Here is a 23,436-nt window from a genome sequence, read left to right as displayed (position 1 = left end):
ATTACCAAAGCGCAACAGCATATCAACCGCAAAGCTACGCAAGAACTACAACTGCCTAAATCCCCACTAACTCCTACAACAAATCTTTCTTCCTTCCTTTCTGTTAATAAAAAACCTAGGAAATTCACGGACAAAACTTTGTGAAAACACAGAGTGAAGACTTCCTGGTGATATCTCATGCTCTTTGTCAGAGTTGCTGGGTGGTCGGCTGAGGCAGGAGCAGATGCAGGCTGGAGCAGGGGCTGCTCAGGTGGAAACCCTTATGCACATGATGCCAACACTGTACTTTCACTTACCCATCATCAAACCATCCTAACTACTGACAAGCCCCCTGGCAAGAAGATCCCTGTGTCCCACTAGTGACACAACCTACACAACACAGTGCTGAAATGAGGCATGTTGGATCTCTCAAATGTACAGATGCACCTTTTTTCTTTGATCACACACATGCGGGCCAGGTAGAAGGGATCACCCTCCCAGCGGCATACCCTCCAGATTTCAGTTTATCACAGTCACAGCTCTTCCAAGCTGCTCCAGCTAATCTCTCCAAAATTCAATACAGCTAACACAGGGAATGCAGCGGGAGTGCAGGCAGTTAATTCCTCGCGTCTATTACCAGCTTCAGGGAGGCAGAGTTAAGGTCACAAGGGCCTGTAATTTAACACTTCATTTACTGGTTTTCAGAAGTTTGAATTTTGCTTGTTGAATTCAACTTTCTGGAAGAGTACGATATATCACCAGACCTCTTTAACTCTGTATTAACTAAGTTTTTTGTCAGTGAACTTGCATTATTATTATTTTCCAAACACACATTTATTTAAATATGTTCAAGTCCTGAAAATAAGGCTGTGAACAGAATGGATTTTGGAAGCCAGGTATCACAATTCAGGTTTGCACAGAGAATAAAGCAAAGGTTTACGTTACTGTTACTGAATCTTCTTGATCTCTGCATAGCTTCCTCTAGCACAGCCTGTGTGATATTTTTCTTGCAGACTCAGACCCCAGGCCCAGAGACTATGGCTCGCTCACATTTATATGAAGTAATTGCACATTTGCATAACATGCATGTTACATTTATCTATCTTTGTGCTCAAACACTTGAAATACATAGTCTAAGGGAAAAAAATATAACCTCATATTATCCCTTTCCCCTCGCACAACGTTACCTAGTCAGATCTACTGTACCATAGCTAGAAAGAAGAATTTACTGACTTCTACATCAGCAACTTGAATAGCTGCAGATGGTAAATGAAGTAATAATAATAATAATAATAATAATAATAAAGTATTAGACACTGCACAATTGATGCTGTTATCTGAACAGGAACAGATTAGGAGAGAGGGGAGGAACCACATGGAATACTTCACACTACTATTTATTTCAAGGCATAAGAAAATCCCCATTCCAGCAGCTTTTTCCTCTATGATAAGAATAAGATTTTTTTTAAAGCTGTAATTGTAAAATTTGTTTTCTTGATATAAAACATGTTTTACAGAAGAGTTACCTGGATTTCTGGATTAAACTCTCCAAAAGAAAACATTTTAGCTCTTAGTGCCAGATCTGTGAGTTTTTCCTCTTCACTGATGCAGGAAACTTTAAGAATTTCTTTATGTCCTATAACAACACTTAATTTTTCATTTCTGTGGGTAAAAAGAGATCTGTGTCATAGCCATATATTCTGTGGATTCATTTGGTTGTGCAGTAAGCATCACTCAGCAGTTTAAAATGTTCTTTTTAGACAACCGCTAAAATCTTAGAAACTGGCTATTTTAGGCAAAGGTAGACTTCAGAGCTTCAAAGTCTAAACAGTAAATCAGTTTATCCCTTAGAGGGGGAAAGAAAATGACAGGAATTTTTTTTTCATATAAGGTAACAATTTCAAAAACATTCTAGGCAGCTAGAACAAATCTTGGGATTATTTAGACTTCACTACAGTGACTGTCATTATCAAGTTTCAGAGTAGCAGCCGTGTTAGTCTGTATCCGTAAAAAGAAAAGGAGTACTTGTGGCACCTTAGAGACTAACAAATTTATTTGAGCATAAGCTTTCGTGAGCTACAGCTCACGCATAAGCCTTTGTGAGCTACAGCTCACTTGAAGTGAACTGTAGCTCACGAAAGCTTATGCTCAAATAAATTTGTTAGTCTCTAAGGTGCCACAAGTCCTCCTGTTCTTTTTGTCATTATCAATTGATACTATAATAAATAAGCATCATGCACTATAGAAGTTAGGCAATTAAATAGAGAAAATGAACAAAAAATTGATTTTAAAAACTTTGAAATTAATTAAAAAATAAAACACAAATAAGCTGTGCATTTGTGAAAGGATATTATTAGACAAAAGGCCATAAGGCATCTGTGAAGTAATATCTGCAGCTCATAACGTAGCTTTACTCCCACAGTGCATACAAAATAATATATTGGGGTCACTTCACCTTGCTGGGGGTTGGAACACAACAGCTATTTAACAGCACTCAGACACATTACACAACCCTGTGGGGCAGGAAGTGAAGAAGTATCTCTTATCCAGCTCAAAATGGAAATGTAAGTAAAGTAAATTTAATTACCCACGTTGAAATTTAGCAAAAGTGCCATAACCACCACATTGTCCAAAGTGGATCTTGATTGCAAAAGGGATTGGGGCAGCCCTGTCTCCTTCTGCTCCCCCTGTAGGTTGTGGAGTATCCCCAGAGGCTCTTGAATGGGGGAGGGAGGAGGAGGAGGAAAAGAGCCTCCTTGTGCCATTCTTTAGGAATATAGGCCCTCATTAGATCTGAGTGAACTATGGTTTTAAATTGAGTTGGGATATTAGCATGCACAATAGGCCCAGAGCATGTGACCAAAAAGAATGAGATCATGAAAAAAGAAGAGTTGTTGTGTTAAACTTGTAGTGAAACTTCAAAATACCTGTGTTATCTTATTTAAGGTTTGGGATGAAGTAATAGAAATAAAACATGGTTAACTGGGTACCAGGTGCATTAAATAATTGGTTACATAAGAAACTGCTTCATCTGGCCTTAGCTAAAGTCTGAGAATTGGCAATGACATCACTTGTTTGTTAAAGGAGGTATACAAAAAATAAACTCTGAAAGGGTTAATTGCTAATCCCTGCCTGACCATGTTGGAGCTGACCAATATGTGTCTAATCAGCCTTGGGTATAGTCCATTTGTAAGTATCTTGATCAAACACTTGTAAGTGTTCTGTTAGAGCTTGGACGTAGTATACTGCTTATTAGTTAGGCTTTTTAGGCATGTTTAGAGCAATTGTATAAATACCATTTGGCCTTTGTATTTCATAAAGAATTTATGGTTAAATGAATGTCACGGTAATAATCCCAGCGCCTTCTCCTCCACTCTGTCACACGAGGGCCAGGGACTATATGGTCCTTACTAATTACAAATGGGACATACACAACATGGAGGATATTCGTCTCCCCAGTCTACCTATTTGCAACCCAAAAATGCCAAGCTTGTGTAGTAAAACTGGTATTTTCTGTTATGTATCTACCTTATTCACAAATTGTGCTCCTTCAAAATACCTTATGAGCCATACTTAAAGCATGACTATGCTGAAAATGTCTCTGCTTTGCTGTTCAAGGAATAGGTCAGGTAATTTAAATATCCAGCAGTGAAGAGGTACCAACTAGCTTTACATATTGCTCTCTCTAGTTCAATAACTTACAGTTTTGCCTTTATAGTTTTTGCCATCTGCTCAATTTCATCCATAGTTTCATCTAAGTCTTGGTTATTTTGGATCAATGCAAGATTTTGTTCCTCTAGCTCTGTGAAGATCTGAAGTAACTGTTTTGGGTCTGTGAAATATATTTCTGGCACCTAAGATAGAGGAAAGAAAGATACATAGCATTTACTGGAAGAAGAGGTACACGTATGTTAGGTAACTTCAGTTTTGCTGCAAATAATTCTTTCTAAAATTTAAAACAACAAAAAAATGTTAATATCATGTATGGGGGGAATCTTAAGGAGCTGATTAAGAAAGGTCTGTGGCTGATTTGAGTTGTAGTGATGCAAAGCTGCTGAAGCAGAGCTGAGAACCTGGCCAATGGGTTGAACATGTGCACCCAAGTACACAATCTGGCCCAGAATTTCTGCAATTTTTGCATAAGAAAAATCAAGTCATTAAAAGAAAAAAAAAATCTAATTTTCCAGAGGTCACATGTTCAATCGAGAAGCCTAGTTTAATTACCATATCAGTGTCCAGGTCTTTCAAGGAATCTTCATGAATTGCACAATCACTTTCGCTTTCCCACCTGATATAAAAGGGAAGGAGAAAAGGAGTCAGTTCCTGGTTTCTAAGCCTAAAATCCCAATCCTACAAGAGCTTTCTGATTTCAGTGTGTGGAAAGGGAACTCCCATCATTGCAAAAGATGTTTTCAGCTCTTTGAAGACTTAGGCCTTAGTCTTCTCCACATATGCATACAGTGGAGAGAAGGGAGGAATTGAAGCTTTAACCAACAGGATTAAATTTGATTTTATAAAGGAACTCTCACACCCATTCCTGCAAAGGAACTCTTTCAATGCACTGTCCTGTACTTATAGATTCTCCAGGACTCTATTGAACCTACAAGAATATTTTCTGCCCTTTTCAATAATAGCTGCTTTATAAGTGCTTCACAAAGTTGTGTGTTATATACAGGTATTAATGACTGTGTAGACAAACCAAGCAATCATTGTGAGCTCAATATAGCTCAATAGCCCACACGTTGCCTTGGATATATCTATTTTTTAAATTGTGACAGCCTTCAGCAGGTTCCAGCACATAATCAAGGGCAGAAATATGGCAGAATGGATGGGCAAAACAGACACGTCTATCTGCAAAGAAAAACAACATTAACTAAAAGAGGATGAAAAAGGACAGTTAACTATACGATGCTAAATTACAGTTCTCAATTCCCTCCTACTCTGCTCCCTTGTTTCTCCCAGTCCTCTTGTCTTTCTACTCCACTGCTCTGTAACCAGTGCTGCACCTCCTGTGGGAGCCCCACAGCCAAGCCTAACTGTGAGCCTTCAGCCACAAGACAGTTAATTTAGCTGTCCCATCGCAGGCACCTTCACCTGATACTGGTCTGGCTCCAGAGGTTCACTGACAAAATTTTCATTCAGTCATCATACTTCTCCTGGTGTGAATAATCACAACAAATTCTTGGGCCTTCATCCTCAAGTCACCTTAATACTAAGTTGTTGATTTAAAGTTGCTAGCACCAATGATTGTTAAATCCTTCTATCTACCAGATGTCAATGCTCAGAACAGAGGCTGACCTGGGGGCGGAGGAACACATAAATGTGGATCCTTCTAGCTGGCTTTGGCTATTGGTACCACTATCAAATCACTACCACTATGGAGGTGGGAGAATTATTGATAAACTTCCTTACTGTGGTATATAATTGCATTTCTTATTTTCATTTGCTCTCTTACTTGATATATTTTCTTCTTATTGTACACAGGAAGATGGAGAAAGCAAACTGAGAATGGAGAAAGCAAAGTTTGTCTGATACTATTACCTTGGTGATGTCTTTTTTTTATCAGTCAAGATGGATTTGCACTCACTTAACATTTTCACTTCTTCATTCAAGTCTGCTTTTGTGAGCTTTCTAGAAGACCTGCGTTCATTTTCTTCAAAATGTGAAGCAATAAAAGGATAAATTTGAAAGTAAATACGTATCCAAATTATATTATTATTCATCTATAGGAACATGAACTTACACATTAAGGGGTATATTCTTATCTTGCTCCTTGGAATGTTACCAGCAGTGGTCTCCATATGTTAAGGAGGTGTATTTTACCAGTTCGTCTATAACTATCATACAGTTTCTTTGTAAATATATATTAGATAAATACAAATATAAAGCAGTCGTAAGATGTAAGGTAGACATTGATCCCACCCATGTAAATTGCCCGCTACACTGACCTCATAACTCCACCTTTGCAAGCAGCATCGCCGTTAGGTGGAGGTAGTCAGGGTGACAGTGTCTGTGTAGACACTGTTACTTTGCCTGTTTTGGCTGTCAGCCCCACGCAGGGCTCAAAGCTGGAGCCACCCCCACACACCCTGGGGCTGACAGTCTGAGCTGTCAGTCCCACTTGAGGCTCACAGCTGCCCCCCCCCTCGCGGGGCAGGGGTGGGGGATCCAGCTGTCAGTGCCCCACACAGTTAAGTTGGTGGAAGTACTCCTGGTGAAGATGCACACCACTGACAAAGGGGGCATAGTGTGGACAGGAACCACCGCAGTAATCACTGTGATGGCTGTATGTCAACCTCACTTAAGTCAACTTAATTTTGTAGTGTGCACTCATGTCTCCGGCTGCTTCATCTATGCACCCTCTGCCCCTGCTCCTCACAGAGACAATCCTACCAAGGGGAACAAACCCTCCATGACTGTGTGAATTTTACCATCAGTGAACAGGAATACCTTCACCACCCTACTGCATAGACCTCATACCTTTGTTACCATGCACTGCTGTTCTCTGGTGACAACTCTCACTTACAGCTGATGTTTTCCTATTGTATCCAGCACTTTTCTCAAAGGAACTGAAGCGCCTGTCTGTATTTGATACATAGAGTCTATCTAAAAATATAAAGAGAACTATAACTGAAGAGCTTTCCTAAAAGAAATGTGTCTTGACTGACAACAACAACAAAGTTACTGCTCTGATTTACTGTAAAAGCAAGTGGAAAATATAATGGGATCTAAATAAAGAATAACGTAAAGGAACTTTTTATCTGAGGTACAGCTAAACCAAGAAAGCTTTTCCAACTGCAACTGGGAAAAACAAATGGTAATATGGGAACAGGCCTTTAACAGTAAGGTCTTGTCTGCACAAGAAACTTGCGCTAGTTAAGCTAAAATCAGTTTTTAATTTGATTTAGCTTAACTGCAAACTCCTCTGTAGACATGTCTTATATGGATTTAAACCTGATTTAGCGGATTCCTTACCAGATTAAGCTAAATCAATGCAAGACAGGTTTAAATTAATTTGAGTATCCACACAGAGGTTTGCACTGTTTCAACTAAATCAATTTAAAAATACACCTTTAATTAAACTTTTAATAAAAACAATGCCTAAGTGAGGAATCTAGAAAAAAATAAACATTGCTAGCCTAAACATCAAGCTTCAAAAGACACAACCCACTAACGGGGGCTTATGTGAGCCACATTATTTACCCCGAATTCCAAACCTACATGTTAAAAAAACCATGAGTCAAGACCCCAAAATCATGAGAGTGGCTTTACAATCATGACTTTTTAAAAAAAAAAGTAATAAATTTGGGGTTCTCTTCATTTGTCTTCTGGTTTCTAAGTCGTAAAGGTGTACTTGCTTCATTTTTTTAAGCTTTTCTCTGTAACCAAAAGGGCTAGAAGCTTACTTTTTAAAAAACTGAAAGCTGAGCTCTCATACAATCTGTGGATTCCAGAAACTGGGGTTTCATGAAAAAAACCCCACCAAAATTGTGAGACTTGTGGTAAAATAATGAGAGTTTGCAACACTGAAATGAAATCAGCATCTGATCACTTCATTTTTTAAAGTTCTGACTTGTGTGTGCTTAAATTTTCAGCCTTAACCACATTTATATAGATTGTACTTTATATTTTCAGACACATACTTGGCTTTAAAAAAATAGAACAGTGGCGTGGTTGGCGTGAAACTGAAGAAATTATCTTCTCTTTGCGTACACTTTCTTTTTCTTGGTGTGGAGTGAAAGTACACGTAATCATTTCTCTCTGCATGCACTCTCTTTCTCTCTGTTTGTCTATTCTTGCTTTCAACTTTTTTGTTCTCTGTTCTTCTTGCCATTCTTTAGGAGAAAGTTTCATCAAAAAATCTTCATAATATAAACTCTCCATGAGAAGGAATTCGGCATTTGCAATTTCACTACAAAAATACGTTACAGTATACAGTTAATATACAAGCAGATATACAAAAAAAATTTAAAGTTTAAATTATATCAACTTAAAATGACATTATCTTAGTCGCACATTAGACTGGCATTTTTCAAAATGTGGGTTACTGAGAAACCCTCACATCTGGGTCAGGAGGTGACTTCAAAGTTCCTCCTCAGCATATGGGCTCAAACTTATTATAGATACTATGGTGAGAGCTAAAAAGGTGTGTTGAACTATTAAGATGACAGCCTTTCAATGAAACACTAAACACAAGTTCTTTCTGCTGATCTCTAAGGAAAGTGAATGAGAAATTTCTTACCTGATCATTTTCTTTCTGCTAGCCATCTCTCTCCTCATTTATCCCTAATGGGTTAATGTCCCCCAACTCCAAGGAATTTGGAGTGGTCCAGTCTTGTTGCTGGATACTGCAGGACTAAGTACCACCCTTCAGCTCAGGCCACCAAGCCATCAGAACAGTTCTTCCAAAGCAAAAGAAACACTCCAGCAACTGATTTATTAGTATTTAGAGAACTACCTGATATATTAATTAACCCCAATAAAATTATAAAAGGGGTAAAAACTAGGGTTATGTCATAGTAGGGATCTACTACAGACCACCTAACCAGGAAGAAGAGATGGATGTGGCTTTTTAAAAACAACTAATAAAATCATCCAAAGCACAGGACTTGGTGGTGATGGGGGACTTCAACTACTCAGACATCTGTTGGGAAAATAACACAGCAGGGCACAGATTATCCAATAAATTCTTGGAATATATTGGAGACAATTTTTTATTTCAGAAGGTGAAGACAGCTATCAGGGGAGAGGATGTTCTAGATTTGATATTGACAAATAGGGAGGAATTGGTTGAGAATTTGAAAGTGGAAGGCAGTTTGGGTGAAAGTGATCATGAAATGGTAAGAGTTCATGATTCTAAGCAATGATAGGAGGGAGAACAGCAAAATAAAGACAATGGATTCCAAGAAGGCAGACTTTAGCAAACTCAGGGAGTTGGTAGGTAAGATCCCATGAGAAGCAAGTCTAAGGGGAAAAACAATAGTTGGCAGCTTTTTAAAGAGACATTATTAAGGGCACAAGAGCAAACTATCTCACTGTGTAGGAAAGATAGGAAGTATGGCAAGAGATTGCCCTGGCTTAACCAGGAGACCTTCAATGATCTAAAAATCAAAAAAGAGTCCTACAAAAAGTGGAAACTAGGACAAAGGATGAATATAAACAAATAACACAAGTATGCAGGGACAAAATTAGAAAGGCCAAGGCACAAAACAAGATCAAACTAGCTAGAGACATAAAGGGTAACAAGAAAACATTTTACAAATATATGAGAAGCAAGAGGAAGACAAAGGACAGGGTAGGTCCGTTACTCAATGAGGGGGAAAAAATAATATCAGAAAATGTGGAAATGGCAGAGGTGCTTAATAACTTATTTGTTTCGGTTTTCACCAAGAAGGTTGGTGGTGATTGGACACTAACGTAGTGAATGCCAATGAAAATGAGGTAGGCTCAGAGGAGGCTAAAATAGGGAGAAAACAAGTTAAAAATTACTTGGACAAATTAGAGGTCTTCAAGTCACCAGGGACTGATGAAGTGACTCCTAGAATACTCAAGGAGCTGACAGAGCAGATATCTGAGCCATTAGCAATTATCTTTGAAAAGTCATGGAAGAAAGGAGAGATTCCAGAAGACTGGAAAAAAGGCAAATCTAGTGCCAACCTATAAAAAGGGAAATACGGACAACCTGGGGAATTACAGACCAGTCAGCTTAACTTCTGTACCCGGAAAGATAATGGAACAAATAAATAATCAATTTGCAAACATCTAAAAGATAATAAGGTGATAAGTAACAGTCAGCATGGATTTGTCAAAAACAAATCATGTCAAACCAACCTGATAGCTTTCTTTGACAGGATAACAAGCCTTATGGAAAGGGGGGAAGTGGTAGAGGTGGTATATCTTGACTTTAGTAAAGCTTTTGATACTGTCTTGCATGACCTTATCATGCAAGTTTCCTAAACAAACTAGGAAAATGCAACCTAGATGGAGCTACTATAAGGTGGGTGCAAAACTGGTTGGAAAACTGTCCCAGAGAGTAGTTATCAGTGGTTCAGAATCATACTGGAAGGGCATAACAAGTAGGGTCCTGCAGGGATCAGTTTTGGGTCCAGTTCTATTCAATATCTTTGTCAATGATTTACATAATGGCATACAGAGTACACTTGTAAAGTTTGAGGACGATACCAAGCTGGGAGGGGGTTGCAAGTGCTTTGGAGGATAGGATTAAAATTCAAAATGATCTGGACAAATTGGAGAAATGGTCTGAAGTAAACTGGATGAAATTCAATAAGGACAAATGCAAAGTACTCTATTTAGGAAGGAACAATCAGTTGCACACATACAAAATGGGAAATGACTGCCTAGGAAGGAGTACTGCAGAAAGGGATCTGTTCAGTTTGGCCAATGTACATGGCAGAGGGGCATTGCTGGCACATGATGGCATATATCACAAACCAGACAGTCTCTACGTAAAAGAATAAATGGACACAAATCTGACATCAGGAATCATAACATTCAAAAAACAGTAGGAGAACACTTAAACCTCTCTGGTCACTCAGTAACAGACTTAAGGGTGGCAATTTTGCAACAGAAAAGCTTCAAAACCAGACTCCAATGAGAAACTGCTGAACAAGAATTAATTTGCAAACTAGATACCATTAACTTGGGCTTGAATAGAGACTGGGAGTGGCTGGGTCATTACACAAATTGAATCTATTTCCCCATGTTAAGTATCCTCACACCTTCTTGTCAACTGTCTGAAATGGGCCATCTTGATTATCACTACAAATGTTTTTTTCTCCTGTTGCTAATAACTCGTCTTAATTAATTAGCCTCTTAGAGTTGGTATGGCAACTTCCACCTTTTCATGCTCTCTGTATTCTGAAAGGATCGGGCCAGATGGCTATAGGAGAGTAACAGAAGGCAGATATATTAGCCTCAGGCTAAGTAGGTCCCTTTTCCCTGGGTAAGGTAACAGGGAAGGTTCCAGAACAATCAGGAACCTTCTGGAGACAATTAAGACAGGCTGATTAGAACACCTGCAGCCGATCAAGAAGCTGCTAGAATCAATTAAGGCAGGCTAATCAGGGCACCTGGGTTTTAAAAAGGAGCTCACTTCAGTTTGTGGTGTACGTGTGAGGAGCTGGGAGCAAGAGGTACTAGGAGCTGAGAGTGAGAACGCAGACTGTTGGAGGACTGAGGTGTACAAGCATTATCAGACACCAGGAGGAAGGTCCTATGGTGACGATAAAGAAGAGGTTGGGAGGAGGCCATGGGGAAGTAGCCCAGGGAGTTGTAGCTGTTGCACAGCTGTTCCAGGAGGCACTCTAGACAGCTGCATTCCACAGAGCCATGGGCTGGAACCCGGAGTAGAGGGCGGGCCTGCGTTCCCCCCAAATCCTCTCAACTGGTCAGACACAGGAGGAGTCGACCGGGACTGTGGGTTCAGAAAAATGGCCAAGCTGAGGGCTGCCGTGAAGCTCCAAGGCGAGCAAATCCGCCAATAAGCGCAAGACCCACCAAGGTAGAGCAGGAACTTTGTCACAGTATGTATATGAATCTTCTTACTATATGTTCCATTCTACGCATCTGATGAAGTGGGCTGTAGCCCACGAAAGCTTATGCTCATATAAAATTGTTAGTCTCTAAGGAGCCACAAATACTCCTGTTCTTTTTGCAGATACAGACTAACACAGCTGCTACTCTGAAACCTATCAGGATAAGAAATTTCTCATTCTCTTGCAAAGCTTCTCTCCTAATTCATCAACAATGGGAAGTAGCAAGAATTGAATCACAGAAGTGTAGGAAGATAAGTAGTGTCTTAATTATTATTATTATAGTAGAATAATAGGCAGGAAAGGAAGTTACTCTCATATAAAGCAAGGAATTAGGTGGGAACCAGCCCAGTAGCAACTTCCTACTGAAAGATGCCTCTGCAAAGGAATGGAAACTTACTTTGCAAATCTTCCTCAGATGAGGTGCAGATACTTTTCCCCCAGTGCCACTAGGGACTTCTGTGAATAGCTTCCCAGATGCCTAGCATGCCAACTGGTGCAGGATTTTAACATGTTGCCTGTAGCAACTTTGAGATCTGAAGACAGGGCCAGATTATGACATTCTGAGGCCCTAAGCTATGTCAAGTGTAACAAGCCCCATACCATAAAAAAAAATAATTTATTATTTTCACAGAGAGGACATTGAATATATAAACACAAAATCTTTATACTTGCATATATACAAAGGCAAAGTTGTAAAAATAGAATAATAATTAACTAAAACGCATCTTGCAATATGCCTGTTTGCATTATAAAATAGTTTCAAATTAACATATTTTCGACTATGATCTCTTAATTAGTAGATATGAAAACTTTATATCTACATCAACACAAAAGCAGTTACAGTTACACAGACCAGCTTACCTAACGGAAGCAGTACAGCCTGCAGTATGTCTGTTTGCACATCACATTCATTTTAACACTGAAATTTAAAACATTTTCTTCTGTGATTTTTGGTGAGCAAATGATAAGCTATGGAGTGTGTCACTTTCGATGCACAGAATGCTTAGGGCAGATAGCTTTTCTTGCAGAATTTTCTAGGCAGACATCTCTATTCATGTTTGCTTCTCTATCCTCTGTCTCCCCCAGGACCACTAATTAATCTCGAGTAAACATCTCGGACACACAGAGTCACAACAAGCTATATGCGCGAAAGAGAGAAAGAATTTACCAGAAAAAAGACAGGTAATCTCTAGACAGGCATTGAGAAAGTGAGAAAAACTAGCCCATATTCAAGCAAATATAATGAATATTATAGGCTTTAATAGCCTATTAATCATAAATGCACATAGTTTGAAATAACTTGCTCACCAAGTACTCAGAATATTTTGAAATATATGTATATCTTCCTTCACTTCTCTCAAAACCCTCTATTTATCCTTTCGTCAGCACTCTCTGATATTTACTGTGAAGGTTCCCGAAACTGACAGAAGGAAGCCAACACAAATGTATCCTCCTCAAGATCCACTAGACCCAAATCCATAAGATGATCACCTGCAAACTCAATCATGTGAAGCATGGATAGCGCGTGAAGCAGAAAGTGGTGTGCACGCTAAAATATACAATTGTACGTATGTACAGATCAAAAGAAGAAAGAACACACTAACACTTAAGAAAATGAAGAAAAACAGGAACGAAGGCACTCTATGACCGAGTGTGCTGGACCGTAAACAAAAGACGGTGGCCTTCTGGCTATTACCAGCCAAAGGGGATGCTATACATGACATCACTCCAAGGACGAGTCCCATAGGAGTATGAGCTTGGCAGGATTGCTTCACGACACTGCCATCTCCGACATCACATTTTCCCTGATTTTATCGGCAGTTAGATTATTTATTTATTTTAAAAAATTATGAAGGCACGGTCAGAATTTTACCAGTAGCAGCTGACCAACAAACCGCTGCCTTAGGAGGCTGATAGGAGACTTACTTGCAGAACTACTAATTTTACAAGTGCAGTTATCTTTTTTTTCTAAGCCCTGGCCTCCTGCCTGTCAATAATGAACAATTTGTGAAGCGTAATGGTATGGTAAAGGTATTTGTGTAGCCAGATGTGTATATTTTTGTCATATTTGAACAAAAATGACTATATTTAGAAAGAATCTTCTTTTCCCATATCTCCTTTATTTATCAACCAATGTTGATAAAATTTGAAATGGAGTCAGTTTTTTCTTTTTTAGAGGCCCCTCATACTGCGAGGCCCTAAACTGTAGCTTAGTTATTTTATGCCTTAATCCGGCCTTCTCTGAAGGGATTTTGGATAGAATGAGATGAACAGGGTACAAGTGGCATGTGTACTCCATATATGCTTGAGATATATCTTTAGAGCACTAGAAATGCCCATTTATGGCACAACTTTCCATAGGAGCGCTAAAGGTTAGAACAAAATGATGGAAGAACTATGACCAAGGAATTGTGGAAAGAGAAATTCATCTTGAACAGAAAGATTTCTGGAGCTATAAGAATAGCCTTTTCCTCAACAACAGCGCTGTGGTTTTCATACAGGGGAACCAATTAAAAAACCTGCTTTTCTGAGCGTGCCTAGAAAGGCCAGCCATTGGTTTGTCTAACCTGTCGTTCTGATTAATCTTGGCATCTGATGATACCCAAATGGAGAAGCCAGTGTGCCTCCCCACAGAATGCCTCTATGGCCAGTACTCATGTTTCTATGGTGCTTAGTTGTACAACTCCAACCAAGCATCCTGGAGAATCTCTAGTATAGCTGAGACTACCAGAACTTTGTGATTGTCATTATACTTGTGTAAGCACAGTCAGGATGAGCTCCACCCTGACATCTGGTGGTGAGTTGTGGCAAGTTGTGGAAAAGAACTTCAGGGGCTGATCTCATTTGCATAGGCACACCCATCCCGCCTAGCATGAGCCCATAGCTGCCCAAATGGTCACTTTGGCTGCTGTGGGATCCCCAGTTTCTCTGTTATTAAAAGACTTTTGCTACACTCAGACTCTGTGCTTGCGAGAGGGGAAGTATTGCCTCTTAGAGGCGCCCAGCGGGGGTGGTATATATTTGTCCCAGGTCACTGGGTGGGGGCTCAAGCCAGTTTTCCATTGTGTTATTGGAATGGAACCCCTAGATACTGAACCTGGCCCTTGTTGCTGCCAACTCTGATGTGCAGAAGGGTTACACTTGTATTACAGTAGCATCTACAGGTCAGGGACCCACTGTGCTGGGTACAATACAAACATTTTTCCTCTTTCCTCTCACATCAGAAACATACATTTGCCTATATCAATGAATGAGATTTCCTTGTTGTTTTTTTTTTTAATTTTTGTTATGCATGCTTGGTGTTACTGCTGGCTGTTTCCAGGGAGGAAGTAACATGCTATTCATCCTGGCGTGGGGACCACACAACCAAAGAGGGGTCTGGCTAAAAGTACCTCACTGTGGAAGTAGCTTGACTGAGATCCCTGGGAGTCTGTACCCAAGTGAGTAGTGAAAGGACAAACAAGGACCACTTGGGCCTTTACTCGGTAAACAGGAGTCATTTTTAACATGAGAATGGATTTCTCACTTTCTCCTTTATCATCCCATGAAGGTTCAGCTTCCTGGGGAGTGGAATCCTCAGGTGCCTCTCTTCTTGTAAAGTTCTCTCAAAAAGCGTTAGAGTGTGAAATGAAGAACTCTATAAAACTAAGTTATACTTAAGTATTTTGACACGTGGTTTCATCTTCCAGCTTTTATCATCAGCTATACAAAATGACTGATATTTTGACTGACTTAAAATGAAGCACTGAGAGACAAATTCATTCCTACTTTAACCCCACGAAAGTGAATGGTATTATGTTAATGATGGGTTATTTAACAGGAACTAAATTCCCATACATTATTCTGTGTACAGATCTCAACTCTGGTGAGCCATTGTTAAAAAGAACTATGAACCCATTCTCAATTTTTGCTTCAGACAATTTTCATACTAAAACCTAAAGTTTACATAGTAAGCAGAAAACATTCACAAACTAGATCCAGGGCAGACTGTCCTTTTTACCAGCTTAACAGCTTTGCTAGCAACACTATGTCCCCACCCTCTTAACTTGTGCATGTCCCAAGCTGAGAGAATCCCTAATATTATCCTTATACATACATACATACACACACACATACTCTACTGAATACACAGTTCACACAAAGAAAATATTTAAAAAAACACACCAAACACACACACACAGAAATCCAATCTAGCAAAATAGCACCTGACATTGGGGTGGCAGTGAACACCATCACCCCTCACAGACCTGACCAGGTCAAATCCTGGCACTGCCTACTGCCTCTTTGCAAACCTACAGGCCTGAAGGTACAGTTTCCCAGCTCCTCTCTTGTCCCCATTACTATCTTTGGTTATCCATTTAAAGGAGTTTGGTCTGTTAAAATGAAGATACAGTATCATACTCTGTACTGCTGTAAAACAGTTAGGTCTGTGAAACTCTCTGCTGCCCTTAACTCACTTCATGGGGATCAACAGGTGTGAGGGACAGGCCCAAACTGTACACCTACAGAACAGCTCAATGTGGCAGTGGGTGAACCTCAAAGATTTGCTCCCCCCAGAGTGTTCTTCAAAAGAGGAGAATCTGCACCACTGTTACCATAAAAAGAGAAGTACATTTATAACATAAAAGTCTCACCTTTTAATAGCGAAGAGTTCATTAATAGCAGACTTTACATCTGCAACCATTTCCATTTTGGATTTAGTTTCTTGGGCTGCACTAAAAAGTAACATGGAAATATTACAGAGACATAGGTGTATGGTTTTCGGTAGATCAAAAATTGAAACAAACATTAACTGTAATAGCAATTCTAACATGTTAAGTGCATCTGCAGAACTTCGGTCATTTTCTTTCAGAAATTCCTCAAATGCAATTGTATCCTCTTCTAGCTTTGCTTCGGCAGAAGTGGCCTCTTTCTCGGCTTGCATTGCTAATTTCTCCAGCTTCTTTATAGTTTGTTCTTTTACTTTTAATGCGTACTAGGAAAACAAGAGAGTGGGGAAATGTTATGTACAAAATGCTGTCCAAATGTATTTTGTATCTGTATTTCATTATTTCGGGGAGCAAAGTAAACTCAGCAAGACATGCTCAGAGAGATAGGAATAGCTGCTCTAATTCAGACAAGGAAATACAGCATGAAGTAATGTCCAAAATATATTACCGTATTTCAATGTACAGATTTAAACACAGTGTAAAGAAATACAAAATCAAGAATCCAATAGTTATATTTTTCACTACATATACCAAGCCTGATTCTCCATTGTCCTAAGGCCCCTTCATGCAGTTTTGGCAACAGAACGAGACCTTAGAGGTAGCAGAGCTTTCCCCTGGGACTATCCTCAGTGTAAGAGAGTTCCTTGGGCAGTACAGAGCTGGCAAAATGACCCTGTGCTGGTACCCTGTCCAGGGGGCAGAGCTGCAGTGCTGCTGGAGGCATGCAGCCTGAACAGCAGTTAAAAGTTAATGGTATGGAAAAACCTGCACTGTAGTTTGTGATGTAGCTGCTCTTCTATACTGAGAATTTCTGTCTCCAGTGATATCAGTTTGGCAAAACTTCCAAGTAAGGTCTGACTTGTCACTGAATTGGTAATTGTAGAAAAAAAGCAGCCCATCCAAACACTTTTATTATGATGAATGTGAGCCTTACTCAACTTTTTTACCAAATTCAGGGCCAAGTCCTTTAAATACTTAAATATGTGAGTTAGTTTTACTCACATGAGTAGTTCCAGTGACTTAGATGACATTGAGTAATCTTACTGTGTTTGCAGGGTTAGACATGCACACTAATGTGGAACCTCAGGTCAAGGTGCCTCTTACCATCACAAAAATTCAGACTTAGAGATAAACAGAAATATTCTAATCTAGTTACTTGCACTATTTTTATTTCATGTAGTGTGCTTTTATAACTACATTTTTCAGAGAGCACCAACCATAAGAACAACAACATTTTAGGGTACCTGCAGCAGAAACAACTCCTTCTGTTCCTTGATATAATCTGCTAAAGACTGTTTGTCACTTTGGCAACCTTTTAAGAGAATTTAAATGTTGTTAAAATTAATCAGATGATGTTACTATTATTCTTCCCATAAATTACATTTGCATTCAAAGAATTACAATACATGTTTATATCTTATTTAGTTTGATAAGCAAAAAATGGCATTATAAGAAGTCTTACTGGGATTAGTTTCAAAGAATTAATTGACTAGACTTCCCAATGCTCTAATTTTGAAAACAGCACATCACATAAAGGAACAACATTTTGCAGCAGACTAATTCTTAGTACAGTGGCCCCCAAACTGTGGGGTGTGCCCCCCCAAGGGGCTCAGGGGAATATTGGAGGGGGGGACATGGTGGGGCTCAGGTCAGCTCCCAAAGGGGGTGGGGAGGGAGTGCCACCCAGCCCCGCTCTGCCCCCAGCCCAGCTCCAACCCAGCCACAGCTCCACTCTGCCTCCTGCTCTGCCCCCAATCCAGCCCTTCCCACATTCCTTCTCTGTCCCCAGGCCAGCTCCGCCTTTAGCGCCAGCTCCTCCCCCATCCCCAGTTCTGCCTTCAGCTCTGCCTTCAGCCCAAGCTCTCTGCTGAGGAAGCCATGGCTGTGCAGTAATGGAAGGGGGGACACAAACAGATTCCATTACTGGTAAGTGGGGGCATGACAGGAAAAGTTTGGGCACCACTGTATTAGTTACAGACTGTGGTGGTGGTGGTGAGATGGGGATGCAACATTTTCACTCTCTTCAAAATTTGGATGCAAGTCTAAATCCTTGTCCAGAATCCTGAAAACTGACCTGCGTGCCCAACAATCAGATCTTGCAACCAAATCCCTTTGCCTATATGGAGCTACACTGAAATCAATGGGTTTCTATGCAGGTGCAGGGGTCCAGTGACAGGGATCCAGTTACAAAACCTGGTCCTAAATGACAGATTTTAGGTGTATGATACATGAAAATCTATGCCAAGGTAAGCAACTCTGACATGTGTATAACAAAATGTAAAACTAAAAGAACGTACTCACATTTTGCAAAAGTAAGAGCCCAGTTGGGACCAGAAGTAATATACCCTTTATCTATTGTAGCCCGGGTCTCTCTTTCAATGACTGAGTCCATCTTTTTCACAGAGTCTCGAGACTTTGCTCTTGATGAAAATGTGCTCTTTTCATGGACCTTCAAATTCTGTTGAGCCTTTTTATCCTGCATTTATAGATTTTCAGATAAATGTGTTTATTAATGATACTATGAGCTCTTGGGTAGGGACTTATCTTTCTGTAAAATACCATACATCTACAGCACTGTATAAATAATAACTCAGGGCCCTATTCTGTCACCCATATTCCATTTATTACCAAGTCCTGTAAAGATTTATGCATGTGTTTAACTTTACTAATGAGCAGCTCCATTGATTCCAATGGAACCACTCACGGTGGTAAAGTCTAGCATGTGTGTAAGTCTGCAGGCCTGTGGTCTTAGTCTGTAAGTAGTCCCATTGGTCTTAATGGAACTACAATACAGTTAGAGTAAGATACTCAGTGTGAGTAAGCGTGGTAGAATCTGGCCCTTAGCTTGTACACAGTAATGGCCCTTAATATATAAGTACTCTTTCCATTTGCTGAAACAGTTCAGAAGAACAGAGTGTCTATGAATATTCATACACATATAGTCATATTAGATATTTAACTTAAGATGCTATGTGAATTCATCTTTAAAGTACATTGCATAAAAGTCACTAAAAGAATAAGTTTTCATAAATTTATTTAAGTTATTTAATTTATTTATTATTAGAAACATAGAAATTAGAGATGAAGAACTGGTCATTTCACCAGTGCAAGATTATGCACTACAGTACATACATTATGTAGCATGTACTCCTAACAAGTCTTTTGATCTTTGATTAGAAAGTTATATAGCTAATACACAGGAAAACAACACAAGAGTTGTGTGTGTTTCTTTGTTTTCTGTGTTAGTTATTTAGGGTCAGCTTTTGGATTTGGATTTTTTTAATCTTTTGAAGCCCTCATATTCTTAAGAACAACAGTCAGAAAAGGCTATAAAGTCTAGCTGAGAAGCAACTAAAGCATCAGCTGTTGCTGGGAGTTATAACAGGTTGAACTATAATTCTATGCTGGGCAGACCGCTGGCACCCAGGACACCACAAAAGCCCCGATTCAACAAGATACTTAAGCACATAAGTACGCCCATTGACTTCACTGAGGGCATGACTACACTGCCACACAGGTCTAACTAAAGGGATGTGAATAGCAGTGTGCAACAACGTGCTGCACTGTAACTCAACTCCCCTGTGTGGACTGTGCAAATACAAACTTATAGGTCCTGAGTTCACACTAATGCAGGAAGTTTGCACCTGCAGTGTCCACACAGGGGAGTTACAGCACAGCACTTTGGTGCGTACTGCCGTTTGCACTCCCTTAGTCCAAACTGCGGGGCAGTATAGACATGCCCTGAGACATGCAAAAACATGATCTAAACTAAAGTGTCCCTAGCCGCTATTTGCCAGAAGCTGGGAATGAGCGACGGGATGGATCACTTGATGATTACCTGTTCTATTCATTCCCTCTGAAGCACCTGGCCTTGGCCACAGTCGGAAGACAGGATCCTGGGCTAGATGGACCATTGGTCTGACTCAGTATGGTTGTTCTTATGACTAATCACATGTTTCAAGTTAGGCACATGCTTAAGTTCCTTTCTGAATTGGGATCTAAATCAGTAGGGAGCAGGGGGACCTACAAAAAAATTGAACAAGACAACTTGACGATGAGGGGTGGCTTTGGAACGCTGGCCTGAGGGAGAATGTTTCTTTTTCTATTCTCCTGGGTCTGAGGCACTCAAAGTTTCTGGGCACAATGGGAATGGGGCACAGAGTTCCATCAGTTTTACTTTTGTGAAGTTATGACAAAAATATTTTACACTGAGAAAGTAAATTTTACACAAAACCCAACTGGTCTGAAATAATGTTAAGTCCAAGAGTGTATATAACAAATTCTGGATTGGTTCCAGAAATTTAGAAACCAGTTTAGTTAAATCAATGCAATTTCTGAATTCAGACCAGCCCAAAGGCTGTGGTCAGCCCTGATGGGTCAGTGACCTACAATACTTTTACAGTTAGGACACAAGCTTAAAGACCATTCAACAAAACTCACAAACAAAAAACAATTCTCAGGACTCCCATAGTCTCCTCCTGTACGAGTGAACTTCAGATCATTTTGCAAATATTAATAAATTTAGCCATACAATAAAGTAGTATGGAAATAAAACATTATGAACCCCATTTACAGATGAGGAAACTGAGGCACAGAGCTATTATGTGACTTACTCAAAGTCACACAGAAAGTCCATGGCAATGTCTGGACTACAACTCAGAACACTCTACCCTGAGTTCTGTGCCTTACCCATGAAACCATACTTCAGTTCTTAGGCTGACTGTTCTAGAAATATGCTACTGGATGACTATATCTGGGGCAGCCTGATTTTTCCACTCTTTTGAAAGCATGTACTTCCTTTGAGAAACTATTGCAGGAATACTACATATACACATCCATCATCAGCAAAAAGAAATTTAAAATGCAGTATTTACCTCCACAAAAGATTTTAACACATTGTACTAAACTGATTTTCCCTCACATTATTCCTAATTTGGAGGGGGTGGGGTGTGGAAGAGTATGTATTTGCAGACTTTTCACCACTTTAATTGCTTTGTTTGGTGAAATGAGTTCCTTTCCCCCTAAACAGTGGGACTTGACAGTTACAGGTAAAGTACATTAAATTAATAACATACGTAGACTTAGCATAAGCTCTGGCAATTAAAACTGACACAAACGCATACCTCTTCTTTGGCCCTACATTCAATGTCTCTGTAAAGAAATGGCTTGCAGTCCACAATTGTAAAAGGAGTCTTCTTTTGATTATCAGTGTCGTAGTCTATAAAAGATGAAAGGGAAAAAAATTATATTCTGATACCTTTTAAAACACCACCATGTAAAATTCAGTCCAAAAAGCTGTTTTAGTGGAACATAAAGCTTGTGATTCAAACCCGTCAAACTCAGGAAATTAGAGTGTGCTATCCTTTGGCACCCGTCACCCTATCCTCTTGCGTATACATACAGCGAATCTCACCCTTAGTGCACAACAAGCCCCTTCTCGCAGTTGTTAAGCATTACACAAAATTCACGTATGGTGTTTATTTAATCAAAACATTTTTTTACCAAAACTAACGCTCTGAAATCTCGGAGTCTGGGACTGGGACGGTGGAAATAAGGCTACTGATGCCATCCCTACTTTCTGAAATTCCTTCCGGAACTGCTGAAATAGACAAAGTGGGAAAAAAAGCATGAGCATTAGAATAGTAAATCTGATAAAGGCTTGAGGCCAGCTTGTCTTTCGGTCTATGCATAGACACAAATTGAGTAGTAAGGCACATGATTAAATACGAACACACACAAACACAGATTTGGGTTTTATGCACATACATGGATGTACTTGCAAGTTTCTGTGAGCACAGTATGGAGGCCTGTTGAACACTGGACCCAAAATATCTGTGGACCAATTGAAGCAGTTTTAGCAGTACATACCACTGTGGGGTCTCTCATCAATTTCTATTTTAATGCATAAAATAGTGTCACCCGAGACTGCCAGAATATCCAGCGAGAACTCCTGGAACAGCTCAGAGACATAGGGTGGGATTCACAAAGTTACTCAGGTGCCTAAACCCCACACTTAGGTGCCTAAATCTTAGGCACCTAAATCCCAGGTTAGGCTCCACTGTGATTCACAAAACTCCCACCCCTATTCTGTAGGGACCTAACCTCACGGGGCACCTATGTTTCTACCTCTGAGCATGAGCACTGCTGCCTCACTCTAAAGTGTCCAGGTGCCTATCTCCCGCCTAAGCCCCAGAGGGATTCACTAACGGCATTCGCCCATCTGTCTCGTGTGAGGGGCCCAAGGTGGTAGCTGTGCTCAGATGCTGCCTACCTGCTCAGGTCACATTCCAAATCTGGCCAGAGAAGAAGGTGATGCTGCTGACACCACCCACTTTCAAACTTTTGGCTAAGTGACTAGAGAATTCACCCAGGGTGGGGGAGACCCATATTCAACTCTCCCCTCTGCCTGAGGGAAAGAAAGGATTTAAATGGGGTTCTCCCATGTCTCAAGAGTGTTCTAATCACTGAGCTATGGGATAGTCTGAAGTGGAACACCCTCAATCTCTCCTGCTGATGCAATTTCCCTGTGAATAAACAGAGTCACTGGAGCCGAGCAGCGAGACAGAACCCTGGGTCTCCCATGTGGGTGCCCTAACCACTAGGCTACAGAGTTAGTCTGTCTCTCTCTGGTCCAATGACTCTTTAATTATTTAATCTACAGTAGAACAGCTTCTACAGGATTTGATTTGGGGAGCCCCCATGAGAATATCCCAGAGCTCAATGGTTTGACCACTCTCCTGAGAAGTGGGAGAACCCTTTTCCAATCCTTTCGCCTCATCAGACAAACAAGGAAATTGAAAATGGATCACCCACATCCCAGGTGAGTTCTCTAACCACTGGGCCAAAAGTTATAAAGCAGGCTGCAGCAGCAGCACCTCCTCCTCTAGCCATTTGTGTATAGTTAGGCACCTGCCTAACTCATTCTCACAAGAAAATGCCATAAAAAGCCTCCTGACTCCAGGAGAGGGGTTCCCAGTTTGTGAATTGCTAGCAAAGATAGGTGCACAAGTCCAAGCTGGGGGAGGTGCCTACCTTTGAGAGAGAGGGACAGGGCTTTGCACACACCCGTTGTTGACATCTCCCATTGGCTAGTTTAGACAGCTTCCTACTAAGTATTCTGGCTTTTCTGGATCACATTCTAAGGCACCTATCTCTCCCCATTTATTGTATAGGGAGCCTAGGTGCCTAACTCA

General features: G+C 40.2%; 1 protein-coding gene across 1 annotated transcript in view; it reads right to left on the bottom strand.

Moving 5' to 3' along the window:
• Positions 1–21,812, bottom strand: part of CCDC38 (coiled-coil domain containing 38) — a 33,497-nt gene extending 11,685 nt beyond the window's left edge. The window contains exons 1-11 of the mRNA XM_077807686.1: positions 21,746–21,812; positions 21,367–21,461; positions 18,545–18,719; positions 17,488–17,555; positions 16,169–16,509; positions 7,623–7,891; positions 6,460–6,585; positions 5,521–5,632; positions 4,204–4,267; positions 3,682–3,833; positions 1,506–1,641 (exon numbers count right to left, since the gene is read on the bottom strand). Of these exons, the coding sequence (XP_077663812.1) occupies positions 1,506–1,641; positions 3,682–3,833; positions 4,204–4,267; positions 5,521–5,632; positions 6,460–6,585; positions 7,623–7,891; positions 16,169–16,509; positions 17,488–17,555; positions 18,545–18,719; positions 21,367–21,461; positions 21,746–21,812 (1,605 nt within the window). The remainder of the gene's footprint in view (positions 1–1,505; positions 1,642–3,681; positions 3,834–4,203; positions 4,268–5,520; positions 5,633–6,459; positions 6,586–7,622; positions 7,892–16,168; positions 16,510–17,487; positions 17,556–18,544; positions 18,720–21,366; positions 21,462–21,745) is intronic.
• Between the last annotated feature and the right edge of the window lie 1,624 nt (positions 21,813–23,436).

This window comes from Eretmochelys imbricata, chromosome 1, assembly GCF_965152235.1.
Source record: "Eretmochelys imbricata isolate rEreImb1 chromosome 1, rEreImb1.hap1, whole genome shotgun sequence".
Taxonomy (NCBI): domain Eukaryota; kingdom Metazoa; phylum Chordata; order Testudines; family Cheloniidae; genus Eretmochelys; species Eretmochelys imbricata.
The sequence above is the reverse complement of the archived record's forward strand: the minus strand, read 5'-3'. Positions and strand labels throughout refer to the sequence as shown.